The following is a 16,612-nucleotide window of genomic DNA, read 5'->3' as shown; positions in this document are numbered from 1 at the left end:
AACTCAATTTAGTTATGCATCCGAATCTAACCTAAGATTAGATTAATTACTAATGATTGTATTCCTAATTCTTTCTTTAATATCCACAGCGGTAAACTATATTGGATCTCGTCCTCGCGTAATCTTCAAAACTGGCAAATCGAACAAAGTAATCTCGATGGGTCGGAGAGAAGCGTTATCTATGAACACAACAAAACACTGGCATCTCTTACCATGGATTTTGATTCGATGCGGTTGTATTTTGTTTACGACAATTCTGGTATCTCATACTATGAGATTGCCTCAAAAGAAATACACATCGTTGTGGCGTCGAGTAAAGTGATGACAATCAGCGCTGTTACCGTCTACAATGGGACCCTCTATTTTCCGGAGAATATACAGGGTGTTATAATGTCATGCGACAAAAATGCCTGTGCCGAATATTCCATACTGAGAAAAAATACCAAAAAGATTCAATATTTGAAAATGTTCTATGCTGAGGCGCAGCAGGGAGCAAACACATGTGCTGGACCCTTGAAGGGAGGTTGTTCCCATCTGTGCTTTGCCATCTCAAATAAGGATCATACATGTGGCTGTGCCATTGGATATCGCGTGGATCCAACAAATCCCACCCAGTGCATAGGTGTGGATGAATTTTTGTTCTACACCAATCATGAGCTGAAAGGCATCGAAATATACGAACCGAATAAGCCGATTGATGAGCAGGGACAGAAAATGGTGAGTCATTGAATTTCTTGTGTAATTTATGACCACTAATCGTTTTATCTTCTTTTTCCTCTTCCTTCAGGCCTTAGGTCCCATTTCCCGCATATCTCTGGCTTCCTTCATCGACTACCATGCCAACCAGAATTATCTGTATTGGGGTGACAATGACAGTGGGTCCATATCGCGCATCAAACGTGATGGCACCCAACGTCAAGTGATTATAGAATCCCCCGAATGGTTGGACAACAAACAAATGGATTGGTTGGGTGGCATTGCCATCGATTGGGTGGCCGAAAATATTTACATTAGCGATATTAAGCGTAACGTTATTGAAGTAGCCCGTCTAGATGGTTCCCATCGCCATGTCGTGGTTTCCAGTGTAAAGAAGCCCAGTGTATTGGCTGTTGATCCCGTACAGGGTTTACTCTTCTATGTGGCCGAAGGTGTTATTGGTCGCACTGGGTTGGATGGCTCTCAACCGTTTGTTTTGGTCAACCATGACAAAATCGTTACCAGCCTTGTGCTGGACATAGAAGCCACCAAGGTTTATTGGTGTGAAGCACCCAAAACATCGCTGGCCCAGCCGTCCATTATGAAAGTCGATTATGATGGCAATCTAAAGGAGGTTTTGCTGAATCATACTCTGGAATATCCCACTTCGGTGGGTAAACTGGATGATTACATCTACTGGACTGATAATAATTACAACAAGGGCACTTTCAAAGTTGCTCCAATGGCGAATTTAAGCAACTATGTGGAGTTGAAACGCTTTGAGGGAAATTCCGTCAAGGACATGAAAATATACTCCAAGAGGCTACAGAAGGGTACCAATCCATGTGCTGAAAATAATGGCGGATGCCAGGAGTTGTGTCTCTTCAATGGTACCACACCCATCTGTGCCTGTTCTCACAGCCGTGTAGCTGCCGATGGCATGGCTTGTGAGCCCTATGACAGCTTCCTGCTCTTCTCCTATCGCAGTACCATTGAAAGTGTCCACCTAACGGATCACACAAATAAAAATGGTCCCGTTAAACCGATACGCAACACCACCATTATGATGAATGTCATTGCCCTGACCTATGACTATGAGAACAGTGTTCTGTTTTACTCCGATGTGATCCTGAGCACCATCAATGCGGTGAACTTTAATGGCAGCAATAATCGAGTTTTGGTTACCCACCAAGGAAAGGTGGAAGGATTGGCTTTTGATATTGTCAATGAAATGCTTTTCTGGACTTCCAACAATGATGCCTCCATTTGCAGTTTGGATCTCCACTACGTATCCGATAATGCCGACAATAATACACAATTGGTGAATCGTATACGTGTTCTCAATTCCAAAGACAAGCCACGAGGCATTGCTGTGGAACCATGTCTGGGCATGATCTACTGGACCAATTGGAATGAGGAAAGTCCCTCGATACAAAGGGCTTATGTGACCGGTTTTGGTTTGGAATCGATTATCAGAACAGACATCAAAATGCCAAATGCAATTACCTTGGATCTGGAAGAGCAAAAGCTGTATTGGGCTGATGCCAGAATAGATAAAATTGAAAGAGCGGAATATGATGGAACACATCGGGTGGTCTTGGCCCATTCTTCGCCCAAACATCCATTTTCCATAGCTGTGTATGGTGATTTGTTGTTCTGGTCCGATTGGGTACTAGGTGCCCTGGTGCGGGCCAATAAGTACACCGGCGCCGACATGGTTTTCCTGCGTGATCATGTGGAACGACCCATGGGTGTTATTGCCATCCAAAATACCACCGTCAACTGTGATTCGAACCAATGCAAAATTCTCAATGGTGGCTGTGAAGATGTGTGCATTTTGAATAGCAATGGAACGGCAAGTTGCCAATGTACTCGCGGCATATTGGCGCCGGATGGACGCAGATGTTTGCAGCCCATAAATGTCAAGTGTGAGAAGAATCAATTCCCTTGTGGTTCGGGTGAATGTATTCCCCTGCATTTGACCTGTGACAGTATTCCCCATTGTTTGGATGGGTCCGATGAATCGCGTAGCTATTGCATCATACGGGTTTGTCCCACCGATTTCTTTATGTGCAACAATCATCGCTGTATTCCCCAGGACCAAACGTGTGATGGTGTCCATCAATGTGGTGATGGCTCCGACGAGTCGGAACTTATATGCAAATGTGAACCGGAGAAGTTCCGTTGTGGCAGTGGTGAATGCATATCGCAGCAGTTTGTATGCGACCACGTGCGAGATTGCAAAGACTTTAGTGATGAGAAGCATTGTCCCGCCTCTGAATGCCCTGCTGGGGATGCTGTCTATGAACACTGTCCCAATTCAACGGCCTGTATTATGCCCATGTGGCGTTGTGATGGCGATAATGACTGTCCCGATGGCAGCGATGAGCTGAACTGTGATCATGTTACAAAAGTTGCCTGTGCTCCTGGACAATTCCAGTGTTCCAATGGACGTTGTATCAACGAAAAATGGCGTTGTGATGGAGAAAATGACTGCAAGGATTCAGTGGCTGGCAATTTCAGTTCCGATGAATTTGGTTGTAAATTGCAGTGCAAACCCAATGAGTTTAGATGCGACAACACTTGCATTCCCGCCAGTTGGCAATGCGATTCGAAGACAGATTGTGAAGATGGCTCCGACGAGGGTGCCCAATGTCCGAATCATGTATGCCGACCACATATGTTCCAGTGTAAATCTTCGGGACGTTGTATTCCACAAAAATGGGTGTGCGATGGAGAGCATGATTGCCCAGCTCCTGGTTCCGAAGATGAGGGCGATCAGTGTGCCATTGCAACAGTTCCGCATATTCCGGATTGTGTGGCTCCTTCATTTCTCTGTTCAAATGGTTTGTGCCTGGATCGCCCTCTGGTATGTGATGGCGATCACGATTGTCCCAATGGTGAGGACGAATACGAGGATTGTGTCCCATTCAATTTCACCCAGGTGTGTGTGGAGGAGGTGGAATTCCAGTGCCATAATCTTGAGTGCATAGCCAAAAATCTAACATGTAATTCGAGAGCAGATTGTTCGGATGCTTCCGATGAGTCTGTGGACCTGTGTGGCGAATCAACAATGACCTGTGGCCACGGCCAATACCAATGTAAAAATGGTGCCTGTGTTTCGGAAGAGTTGCTTTGCAATGGTCGCAATGATTGCGGCGATTTCTCGGATGAGTCGCTGTGTAACGTGGACGAGTGCTTGAACCCGGATATTTGCGAACACACCTGTATAAATAAGAAAATTGGCTATGAATGTCAGTGTCATCCCGGCTATAAGCTACATGCCAACAATCATCATTTGTGCGATGACATTGATGAATGTAATGGACCGCATCAATGCTCCCAAATTTGTGCCAACACCTATGGCTCGTACAAGTGTCTGTGCATGAAGGGTTATGAATTGAAGGACGATCATCACACCTGTAAGGCCACCAGCAATGAGACGGCCAAGTTGATATTCTCCAACCGCTACTACATCAGACAAGTGGATATGAGGGGCAATGGCAGTATTCTCATACATCAGTTATCGAATGCTGTGGCATTGGACTTTGATTGGTCCACCAAGTGTCTCTTCTGGTCGGATGTTACCTCCACGGTGGGCATGATCAAGCGTTATTGTCCGGCAGAAAATAAAACCACCACACTACATCAAGCAATGTTGAAGAATCCTGATGGCCTGGCTGTGGATTGGGTGGCCAAGAATTTGTATTGGTGTGATAAAGGTTTGGATACCATTGAGGTGTCCAAATTGGATGGCAAATATCGTAAGGTTCTTATCAATGAACATTTGCGGGAGCCCCGTGGAGTGGCACTGGATCCCTTCAATCGCAATCTCTACTGGTCCGATTGGGGTGAAGATCCCCATATTGGAAAGGCCGGCATGGATGGCTCTAATGCCAGGATAATTATACGTGAAAATATGGGTTGGCCAAATGCCTTGACGCTGTCCTTTGAGAGTAATCAACTTTTCTGGGGTGATGCCCGAGAAGATACAATATCAGTTTCCGATCTGGATGGCAATAATGTGAGAATTTTGATGGCCCGCAAATTGAATCCTCAACTGAATTTACATCACATCTTTGCCATTGCTGTGTGGGAGGATAAAATTTATTGGTCAGATTGGGAAATGAAATCGATTGAGTATTGCAATCGTTTTACGGGACAGAATTGCTCGACCCTGGTGACAACCATACATAGGCCAATGGACTTGAGAATCTATCATCCATATCGCCAGCAGCAACCCTATGGCGGAAATCCATGTGAGACGGCAGAGTGTTCCACATTGTGTTTGCTCTCGCCTGACCCTCCATTCTACAAATGTGCATGTCCCAATAACTTTATACTGGGCGATGACAATAAGACCTGTATTGCCAATTGCACCGCCGCCCATTTCCAATGTTCCCAGACGTACAAATGTATTCCGTTCTATTGGAAATGTGATACACAGGATGATTGTGGCGATGGCAGCGATGAGCCGGAAAATTGTCCACCCTTCCATTGTGAACCGGGCCAGTATCAGTGCAACAACAAGAAATGTATTCATCCAGCTTCCATATGCAATGGCAGCGATCAGTGTGGCGACAATTCGGATGAACAAAACTGTGATAAGTTTACATGCTTCGAAAATCACATGAAATGTGGGGCCACCGCCAATACGACGGCGTTCTGTATTGACAATCTCCAGAAGTGTGATGGTGTCAAGGATTGTCCGAATGGTGAAGACGAAGTGGGCTGTACTCCGCTAAGCTGTAAAAAGGATCAGTTCCAGTGCAGTAATAACCGGTGCATGCCTCTTGTTTGGGTGTGTGATGGCGATGCCGACTGTCCCAATAAGTCGGATGAATTGAATTGCGATAAGGCGACATGTGATCCCAACGATTTCCAGTAAGTTTGGAAGCTCATTGATGGAAGTTTGGATAATTTAGACAAAACTCCCTTTGCTTTTCTTACAGATGTAGTTCCGGCCGTTGTATTCCCATGGCCTGGCGTTGCGATGGCGAAGATGATTGCCCGAACGGCGATGATGAGCCAGCTTCCTGTCGCTCGTCGAAGGAGGAATGTGATCCCACCTACTTTAAGTGCAATAATTCCAAATGTATACCCGGCAGATGGCGCTGCGACTATGAAAATGACTGTGGAGATGGCAGTGATGAACTGAATTGCCAAATGCGTAACTGTTCGGAAAGTGAGTTCAGATGTGGAACTGGCAAATGTCTCAAGCATGATCATCGCTGTGATGGTGAAATCCACTGTGACGATAGCAGTGATGAGTTGAATTGCAATATAACCTGTAAAGCGAATCAATTCAAGTGTGCCACCTTCAATACCTGTATTAACAAGTAAGGGAGGATGTGATTTGGTCCCGAGAAACAAATCCATTATTAATGTGTCTTCCTCTTTTAGGCAATACCAATGTGATGGTGATGATGACTGTCCCGATGGCAGTGATGAGGTAAACTGTACCTGTCCTTCGGATCACTTCACCTGCGGCAATGGGAAATGTATTATGGCCCGTTGGAAATGTGATGGCTGGGATGATTGTACCGATGGCAGTGATGAGAGTCTGGAGACTTGTGCCCATGTCCATTGTCATGCAAATGCCTTTAAATGCTCGAATCTCAAGTGCATACGCAAATCGGCGCTGTGTGATGGCGTCAATGATTGCGGCAATAATGAAGATGAAGCAGATGAAGTTTGTGCTGCCCTACCGAAATGTCGTCACGATCAATTCCAGTGTGAGAATGAGGATTGCATATCGAAAATCTTTCGTTGTGATGGCCAGTATAATTGCATTGATGGTTCGGATGAGATGAACTGCCAGCCGCCGGTTTGTGGCTTTGGGACATGCTCGCAAATTTGCATAGAGAAGAAAGCGGGACATTATAATTGCAAGTGCACAGAGGGATATTCGAAGGGACCGGCGAAAAATGATACCTGTTTGGCATCGGGTAGGTATTTCATTGTTTCAGTTTTAAAAGATTAAAAATAATTATTAACCTCTTTTTTTCTTAGGACCTGATCAAGTTCTGCTATTGGCTTCCGAACAAGAATTCCGTTTTATATTGCCAGCCAAGCAGGAGGGCACCACAATGGTTGGCTTTTTCCACACAGATATTTTGAAAATAGATGTATTCGATATTTTGATTCGAAACAAAGATACCTTACTCTTTTGGATTGATTCGCATCATGGCAAGGTGCATACCATGAAAATTGCCATACCCCAAACCGAAGCTATTGCAGTGAGGGTAAGGCGTGATCTCAAGGAGTTAAAGGCCTTCGATGTAAGTTGAATGGAAATCAAATAAAAAAATGCTATGTCTAAATGTCAATGTCTTTATTTTTAGATTCCCGTACTTGATGATCCCAAATCCCTGGCCATTGAATGGATAACTCAATTGGTGTACATCATTGATTCCAAGCACAATGAAATTCTGGTCACAGATATTGATGGCAAAAAGTATGCATCGCTTGTGTCAACCGGTTTAAATCCCACCGATATTGTTGTGGAACCCGAGTCGCGTATCATGATATGGTCTACTCTGGAAAATGGCATACTCATGGCCTCATTGGATGGCCAAAATAAACGCAGTTTGATTGAACGTGATGTTGGCTGGCCCATCAGTTTGGCCATTGATTATCCGACCGGACGTTTGTATTGGGCCGATTATCGCAAGGGCACTGTGGAGACATGTCGTTTGAATGGCAAGGAACGTAATGTGGTGAGGAAGTTTTCGAATAAAGGTATGTATAATGAACTGGAGGACAATAGGAGAGGGAAATTAAATTGTCTGTTTATTTCTTTCTATAGAAAAACCCCAAAAGATTGATGTCTTTGAGGATTACTTATATATCAAGCTGTATGATCAGAGCATAATCAAAATGAACAAGTTTGGCAATGATAATGGCACCTATTTGCTAAAGGGCTATCGGTCATCGGACATTGGTATCCTACATCCATTGAAACAGAATCGTAACAGTAAGTATACCAAAAATTAAGATATGAACAAAATTATTTATTCCCTCCTGTCTCTGTCACACAGTATCCAATCCCTGCGCCAAGGAGCCCTGCAAACAAATGGGCGCCATGTGTCTGATGACCACCGAGACCAACAGTGGTTATAGATGCCGTTGCCCCAACGATTTCCATATGGTCGATGGCGTGTGTGTGGCCCATCAAACCATTGTACCCGATTATTGTCCTTTGAAATGTAACCTGGGCACCTGTAAAGTTATCAATCACGTACCAAAGTGTATTTGCCAGCCCCGATTCGAAGGAGAATTCTGTGAACATTATCGTTGTTCGAATTATTGTATGAACAATGGCTTGTGTATTATTGCACCACAAATCCCTGGCTCACCAGAACCCCCACCATTGAAATGTAGCTGTACACCAGGTTGGTCGGGACCACGTTGTGAAACGTCGGTGCCAGAGTGTCAGAGTCGTTGTCATAATGGCGGCTCATGTCGCATTGAAGATGGCGGTATGAAGTGTACATGTCCGCCCATGTATGTGGGAGAACAGTGTGAACATTGTGTGAATTTGACCTGCACCAATGGTGGCATTTGTCGCGAAACTTTGTCGGGCACCACACAATGTGAATGTCCAGATGGGTAAGTGCGAAATGACCTCATTTATTTGAATATTTTGAGAGTAACCTGCCTTTATGTTCTTTGCAGATTCACTGGAAAGCGCTGTGAGGTAAATGTTTGTTCAGGCTTTTGTAAAAATGGTGGTACATGCACCATAGGTTCCAAAGGTGGTGCTCAATGTCAATGTCCCAAAGGTTTCTATGGTGAAAAATGTGAATCGGATTCATGTGCCAATTATTGTCTTAATGGAGGTGTGTGCACAGAGAAACCAGGAAAGCTGTTGTGTTCTTGTCTGGAACGATATGTGGGAGATCGTTGTGAGACCGATCTTTGTAAAACTTCAAATCCACCAGCCTGTACGTAATAGAAATATAAGACTTTATTGGCAATATCTTAACATTTTTCGTTTCTATTTTACATTTTACAGATTGCGATCCATCTGAAATACCCCAACGCAATCCCTGCACCGGCCTAATATGTCAAAATGGTGGAACATGTCATGTAATCAAAGGTGTTGCCATGTGTAATTGTTCCGATCAATGGAATGGTGAATTCTGTGAAAGACCAGTATCCGATGACAATCCCTGCATCAATTATTGCCACAACAACGGCGTATGTCATCTGGATCCCTATCAAATTCCACAATGCACATGCATAGGAGAATGGGAAGGTCCGGCCTGTGATGTACCACCGCCATGTGTGGGTACTTGTGGCTTATGTCAAACGGGTAGTTCGATAAATGAATGCAAGTAAGTTGAGGACAATGGAATTTTGTATTAGGAGTTATTGAGTTAATTAAATGATTCCATTTTAGATGTGAAGATGGCCTGTATACAACCTGTTTGGCTGATACGGCCAATGCCTTGAGAAGTGAGACGGAACACTCGGCCAATGTAATGTCGATATTGGCTATAATTTTGGCAATAGCGATATTAGTGCTGGCTCTATTCGGTGCTGGTTTATACTTTTTGAAGTAAGTGTGCATTTTTTAAGCTTCAACGAAATCTTGAGATATCCGAAACTATCTCTATAGCAAGTAAGAAAGCTTCAGTCAGCGTTCGAACAGTACACTTCTTTTGGGGGACGTATCAAAAGATTAGACCTACATACCCCAACTGTTATTTAACCAGAAGGAGTGACCTAAAGAATAATTTTAGGCTTTAGTACCCGTTATGAACTGCAAGTGCGAAATTTGAAACAATTTCGGTGAAAGATGTCTCTTAAAGCTTCAAAATACTGAATATAGGGAGTTACAGTTATATTTACAGTTTAGACGACGAAAGAAACATCTGAGAAAAATCAACCTACTTCAATTTGTTCGGAAGCTAGAGTGATTTCCACAGACGGACGGACATCGCTAAATCGATATAGAATTGTATGCTTTGTGGGGTCTAAAATCTATATTTTGAGGTGTTATAAACGGAATGACAAACTTAATTTACCCTCAATACTATTGTGGAGGGCATACAAATCTTAGTTGGGGTTGTTTTGTCCGAATAGTATTTAATAGTTATATCCTGCTAAGCTATTAGGTGTTCAAACGAATTACATTTACAAAAAAGCTTTCAAATAATGAGGTCAACAATTCGTCAGAACATTGTGAAATTGTAAAAGGCTTCCTTTGAGTTGTTCTGAGGGTATTTTTTGAATGCCTTTTTAACACGTGTAGCAAACACTGTTGGAACGGACAGTTTATTATTTTATTTGAGATATGTTTGATATTTGTATAACCTCAAGAGCTGTTAGGTTAAGGAAGTGCTCAAAAATGTTTAAATTTGTTGATTTATTTGAATTGAATTAATAATTTGAAAAACTCGTTTGGAATGCTTTCGTTTGCCCAATATGTTGCGAACAAAAAAAAATACATATTTTTAACTAATGATGTATTTTTTCATTTCCAGAAAACATCGCATATCGCAACCATTTTCCCATGCACGTCTTACGGAAAATGTGGAAATTATGCTTACAAATCCAATGTACCGAGGCGATGCCGATGAAACGCCGGCATTTGTGCACGAAGATGATAAGGTATTTAGCTGTTATAATTTTAAAGGATACATATGATTTAAATAAACCATATTTTTCAGGGCAACTTTGCCAACCCGGTGTACGAGTCAATGTATGCCGATGCCATTGTGGAACCGGCAGTGGTACCAGAAAATGTTCTGGCGCCGGATGAGCGCAAGGGTCTGCTACAGCATTCACACGATGACAATAATACACCGGATATTCTCTGATGATTAACGTCAAATGAGATACGTTAAAGCGAGAAGTTTGTATGAAAGTCAAAATGTATTAACAAAAAAAAAAAAAAAAAACAAAACAAAAACCAACTGTAACAACAAAGCAAAATAAGAATTTAAGCCATAATTATAGTCATCATTTACATAAGAAGAAAAACAACCACAACAACAAAATCCAAACGAATTAACAACAATGTACATTTTCTAGACCTTAAACACTTTCCTATCTCCCTTTCTCCCTCTTCCAATGCGAAGAAAATGAATTCCCTACAAAATAAGTAAAAAAAAAACTAAAGCAAAACTGAATGAAGAACAAATATCTAAAACTCAACTCAATTATTGCATTAAAACAAACGAAACGAAAGCATTTCTTAAAACGAAAATTATTATTTCTTAAAAAGGAAAAACTACAACAAAAACCAAAATGTGAAAAGAATTATTTAACGCAACAACCAACAAGAAAACAAGGACTGATAGTTTAGTCATTTCTAAAGAAACAAAAATATGAAGAAAAAAAAACTAACAAGAAGAACAAAAGTAACACTAAATTATATTCTTCTACACATGGCAAGAATATATTTTGATGTGTGTGTGTTTGTGCAACTGTGTAATATTTTTTAATGATTTATTTTATATATATATATTTGTAATATTATTTATAATCAATATTTTTTATTATAAATATTTTATTGTATCGAAATGAAAAGCTTTTTTAAAGGATTGTTTTCACAGTACAAATTGTGAGAATGTTCTAAGGATTTTGGAAAAACAAATAGGATGAAGAATTGTTGCCTTAACAAGCCAAAATTTAAAATTAAATTTATGGTTTTGAACTTAACATTTTCTCAACATCTTGTATATTGAAACAGCAGAACAAATCATTTTGAATTTCGTATCGGCCAGCCATATTTGAAGATTACATATTGATTTTACCAATATTTTTAATTAGGGTTTATTTTCTGCATTAAATAATTTTGAAAAATAACAAAAACATTATTTATGTGCCATAAATTAATTAATATTCAATTTAGAATTCCTACTGCATTTGGTTTCAACAAATTCCGATAAGTTTAAAATTGTGAAAATCATTTTATAATTCGCCCCGTAAGCCTTCCTTCAGATAGATAGCAACCTATTGTGTAAAATTACAAAAAACGAATTCGAATGAGATACAACCAAACCCCAACTTCTTTTTAATTTCATTATTTTAAATATTAATTTTAAATCGTTTTATGAAAAGACTTTGCTTGGTTGAGTTTAGGTATGCGCAGCTACATGAATTGGCCAACTGCTTCACTCGAAAACCTTAGATCCACTGTGTTTATCCAAGGAGGAAATAAAAAAATGGGGATAGGAGAGATAAAGGAGCAAGAAGCAGAAGAAAATATTTATAGTGAGAATCGTAGTTAGGAGGGGGTCTGCCTAGTAGGGAATAACATTGGCAAACTTGTGAATGATGATGGGATTTATTTCTGGAAAAGAAGTTAGAGTTTCTATTTTCCACCTACCAAATAGCCTATACCTCTTTGTTGTAAGTGTCTCTAAAGACTCTACCCCTTCATCATATTTACATGGTCTATAGAAGTCCCATCCTGACATCAGATATCTGATACTGCAGTGACCAATCAATATGCCCACCACGATTCTTCTCCTCGAGATTCCCCTACAGACATCTACAAAGTAAGTGTCTCTAACGACTCTAACTCTTTTTCATCTTCATATGGTCTACATAAGTCAGGAACACTGTTGTCCCATCCTGAGATAGGATATCTGATACTGCAGTCTATAGAAGTCTGGTACACTGTTGTCCCATCCTGACATCAGATATCTGATACTGCAATGAACAGTCAATATGCCCACCACCATTCTTCTCCTCGAGATTCCCCTACAGACAACTACAAAGTAAGTGTCTCTTTATTTACATGATCTACAGAAGTCAGGAACACTGTTGTCCCATCCAGTCAATATGGTGTCTCTCTTCATCTTTACATGTTTACAGAAGTCTGGAACACTGTTGTCCCATCCTGAGATCAGATATCTGATACTGCAGTGACCAGTCAATATGCCCATTACGATTCTTCTCCTTGAGATTCCCCTACCATGTCCCATCTTCTTTCAGCTTCTTCTATAGGAGACTTTTTGAAGCAGCTGACATAATATCTTATTGGTTTAACAGCCTCAGCAATCGATCTACCAATCGAGGAGGCGGATCCCCCTCGAGCTAATTAATCACCCACTTCATTCCCTACTAAGAAAACACTCAGGAGGGCACGTATCAAAACCGGAGTGCATTTTATTAAAGTTGTATTATTCAGACATAATTCTGCAATAACTAATTTTGAATAATTTGAGATTCCAGGCTGAAATAATAAATCATAAATAACATTTGGCAAGTTCCACAAGCTAATAATTACTTTACTTGGATTTTTGTACACATTCGATTCCGACATATTACGATAAGTGTAGTATAATTGATATTATTACCCTTCCTTTACAGAAGTTGAAGAAATCGGTATAAGGACTGAATTTTTACAACTCTTTCTGGTGATATTCCACGGTGAAAAATGTTGAATATTGTTGATATTATTAGTCTTTCTTTGCTGTAATTAAAGAAATCGAAATAAGGATCGCATTTTTTTTTAATAAAAATATTGTGCCATTTTCCCCCTCTTCTTCCACCATTTAATCTGTACCGTTTATTCTCCATAAAGTACTGTGAAAACGACCCTCTTGGTTAATTTTAGCTAAAACTATTAAAAGATATTTTTTAAATTACAATAATCCTTTTGAATGAAATACATATGCACTATGTATTGTTTTCTTTTTTAAAAAAAATATATATACGATATTGTATAATCACTCTCTCCTGCTACTCAAAGATTAAACAAATCTATAATTTCATGATATATATGTATACTCATATTTATATAAATAATAACAAATAAGTGATTTTTTTAATTTATGTTCAAATTGTAATATAAGTCGACAAAGAAGAATAAGAAACGAAATTAAGTAAAAGCAACTAAGAAATTAACGGAAATGCAATAAAATTATTTTTGGTTTGTTTTTTATTTTTATTCTGTGGTTTCTTAAAAAAATTAGTAAACACAAATATAACAAGGACTCGTATGAATAAATCCCAACACCCTTAAGATATTGTGGCCAATTGTTTTTATCCCAAACTTATCGAAAAAAATTCTTAACTTCAAACTGCAAAGATTTTTTTATTATTTCCTCTACAATATTTTTTTTGTTAACGAAATTTGTTTTAATAAAATATTGGATGTCATCATTACGCCATAACTGTTTTTGTATTTATACATGTGTCTGTTTTTTTTTTTTGTTTTCTTTTAACATTTAACGAACAAAAAGTAAACTCAACTTGTCTGTATATTGTATTCTAATGTATATGTAGTATATATAAATAAATCTATACATAAAATTTAATATCAAAAAAAAAAAAAAAATATTTTAAGATTAAGTAATTTTACCTTAAATTAACAAAACAAAATTAAAAAATACAAACAAAAGAACAAAGATATTAAATATATACACAATTAAAACGAATAGACAACAACAAGAACAACATCAACTGTAAAACATGAACAAAGAAACATAATTTCAATAAAACAAAAATTAATAAATTGTACACATTATAATTAAAAGCACGTATTTTAATGTGGTTAATTTAAAAAATAATCGTATTTTTTGAAGAAATATCTTATCATACCTTTTTAATATAATCCATAAAATTTTATGTAATTTCTTGGAATTCGAAAAAAGAATTCAGGTAATTCTTTTGGATAATTCTTTATTAGGTAATTCTTACTGAGTAATTATATCCTGCAAGTTTTTGTAAATTCTAAGTCAAAATCGCTATAATTTATAATTTTATAATTTTGAGCTTATGGGTTATTGAGCAACATTAGGTGTATATCATGACTTTTTTTTTTTGTTAAAATTACTCAGTAACTCATATTGAGAAAATATTCTTCAAAGATTGCAAAAAGTTAACGAATAAAGTTTTGTAAAATCTAGCAAGAAAACAACTGTTTTTTGCTAAACTAGATCTTTATGCTTTTAAATTAATAAAATGCAATCTTTTATTAAAAAGCAAGTTAATTTGCATAAGCCAGCTTTGACTTATGATTATTCAAACTATTTTATAGGAGAGGTTCCGAAGCAGTTGGCCAATATTGACCATTTCGTATCTGACCTAAGACTGATATAAATATTACAACAAAATGTGGAAATATGCTTCAGGTAACAGATATAGCGGACCGAAGTATTCCGTTTTCATACTTCATCTAATACAGAATAAAATATTGGTATGTGCAAAATTTGAAGCAAATCCAACATTTATATCCAATTTTAAATCATAAATTTCGAAAAATTACATATTCATATCAGATTTCTAGTGAAGAAATATATTTAGATATAGAAAGTTGTAAAGAATCGCCAGATATAAGTACTGGAAATTGTGACCCTTTGTGGGTGAGGTACCAGAAGGGGTTGACAGATGTATATCATCTCTACAACAGATCTTGTGTTGGAAATATTTGTTGATGGAAATTATTTAGATGTAACAAGTCTGAATGGAATCGGACGTTATTTTCGCGTTTTAAAAGCTTTATCGATACTCAAAATGTTGACCCTTTGTGGGGGATGTATTAGAAGTAGTGCACCGTCTTCACACTACACCTTGAGTTAGTAGAAATAATGGGACGTGTGTAATATGAAGAGAAAAGGATGCTAATTTCTAATTTGATGATAGTTTTGGTTATTCAAAATATGGACCCTTTATGGGGCAGTAACAGAAGGAAAGGTCCGATCTCTACCATCTTTATAACAGACTATCAAATATTGAGATGTACCAAATCTGAATATCGGATGTTAATTTCCTGTTTTATGAGCTTCATGAATATTCAAAATGTTGACCCTTTGTGTGGAACGTACCAGAAGGAGTGGACCGATATATTCCATTTTCACACCAGACCTTGGGTTAATAAAAATATTGTGATTTGTGTAATTTGAAGACAATCAATATTCAAAATTTTAACCCTTTGTGAGGGAAGTATTGAAATGGACCGATATTGTCCATTTTCGCACCTGATCTAGCACTGATGCAAATATTAGGATTTGCAAAGCTGGAGCAAAATCGGATAATCCTTTCTCTTTCTGTGTAGTAAATTATTTTCTTTGAAAATATTGGAATTTTGTGGGGAAGGTACCCGAAGGATTGGACCGATGTTGCCCATCTCCCAGCTCGAGCTCGATGTAGCAAGTTTGGATCAAATCGGATCCTGATCGGACCAGCCTGACAGACCCAGGCAGACAGACGCACAGACGGACATCAATAAATCGACTTCAAATGTCCTGAAACGGATTTCTTCCAAAAGACCTAGGGCCTAAAACGTTTTGGTCGTATCAAATGATATATACCGTCTCTAGTCATGGCTGAAGGTATAACAAGTTATTATGGTATGCAATTTCATAGTTAATTTTAATAATATTCATTGAATCACATTCTGATTCGATATATGTATGTTTGCCAGTCTGTCCATGTGTTATTGTAAACAAAATATAGATCGCAATTTTGCTTGTTCTTCCGATTTCCTAAATTAGATAAGTTCTAGCAAATACAACTAAATGTAGCCTTGAAGTAAGTATGTCAAATCTGGTGAAAATCGGTGCAGATAGATATCAGTAGCTACGACACATCCGATTTTAATTAAAGCCTCCCTCAAAGAAACTTTTGTCGGCTCTTTACTGGTTTTATAATCACGTTGTAAATGAAGATACCAATGTTACATGTGATGGCAATACTATTTTTTACTAGCACTATGATTACTATTCCTTTATAGATGGTACTGAATAATATTACAGCAAGGATGAAAACTTCACTAGGTTAAATTTCAGCGCCATCTACATATTTCGGACAAATTTAATAATATGTTAACCCATTGAGAGCCAGAATATTACATATCAAATTCAACAACCAAATACATTTAGCATTTCTACAGTTACTCATAACTAGATGTCGCTGTACAACGTCATATGGAATGTGGATTCCAATTTATAAT

General features: G+C 38.6%; 1 protein-coding gene across 1 annotated transcript in view; it reads left to right on the top strand.

Moving 5' to 3' along the window:
- Positions 1–13,579, top strand: part of LOC101900675 (low-density lipoprotein receptor-related protein 1B) — a 448,976-nt gene extending 435,397 nt beyond the window's left edge. Inside the window, exons 18-30 of the mRNA XM_059128467.1 lie at positions 90–717; positions 788–5,580; positions 5,649–6,035; positions 6,100–6,644; positions 6,709–6,977; positions 7,041–7,437; positions 7,505–7,672; positions 7,737–8,307; positions 8,374–8,642; positions 8,714–9,035; positions 9,101–9,259; positions 10,188–10,314; positions 10,374–13,579. Coding sequence (XP_058984450.1) covers positions 90–717; positions 788–5,580; positions 5,649–6,035; positions 6,100–6,644; positions 6,709–6,977; positions 7,041–7,437; positions 7,505–7,672; positions 7,737–8,307; positions 8,374–8,642; positions 8,714–9,035; positions 9,101–9,259; positions 10,188–10,314; positions 10,374–10,523 — 8,785 coding nt within the window. The 3' untranslated portion in view covers positions 10,524–13,579. The remainder of the gene's footprint in view (positions 1–89; positions 718–787; positions 5,581–5,648; positions 6,036–6,099; positions 6,645–6,708; positions 6,978–7,040; positions 7,438–7,504; positions 7,673–7,736; positions 8,308–8,373; positions 8,643–8,713; positions 9,036–9,100; positions 9,260–10,187; positions 10,315–10,373) is intronic.
- The last annotated feature ends 3,033 nt before the right edge of the window (positions 13,580–16,612 follow it).

The sequence above is a fragment of the Musca domestica genome, unplaced genomic scaffold (genome assembly GCF_030504385.1).
Source record: "Musca domestica strain aabys unplaced genomic scaffold, Musca_domestica.polishedcontigs.V.1.1 50, whole genome shotgun sequence".
NCBI classification, from domain to species: Eukaryota; Metazoa; Arthropoda; class Insecta; order Diptera; family Muscidae; genus Musca; species Musca domestica.
This window is presented reverse-complemented; position numbering and strand designations above follow the sequence as displayed.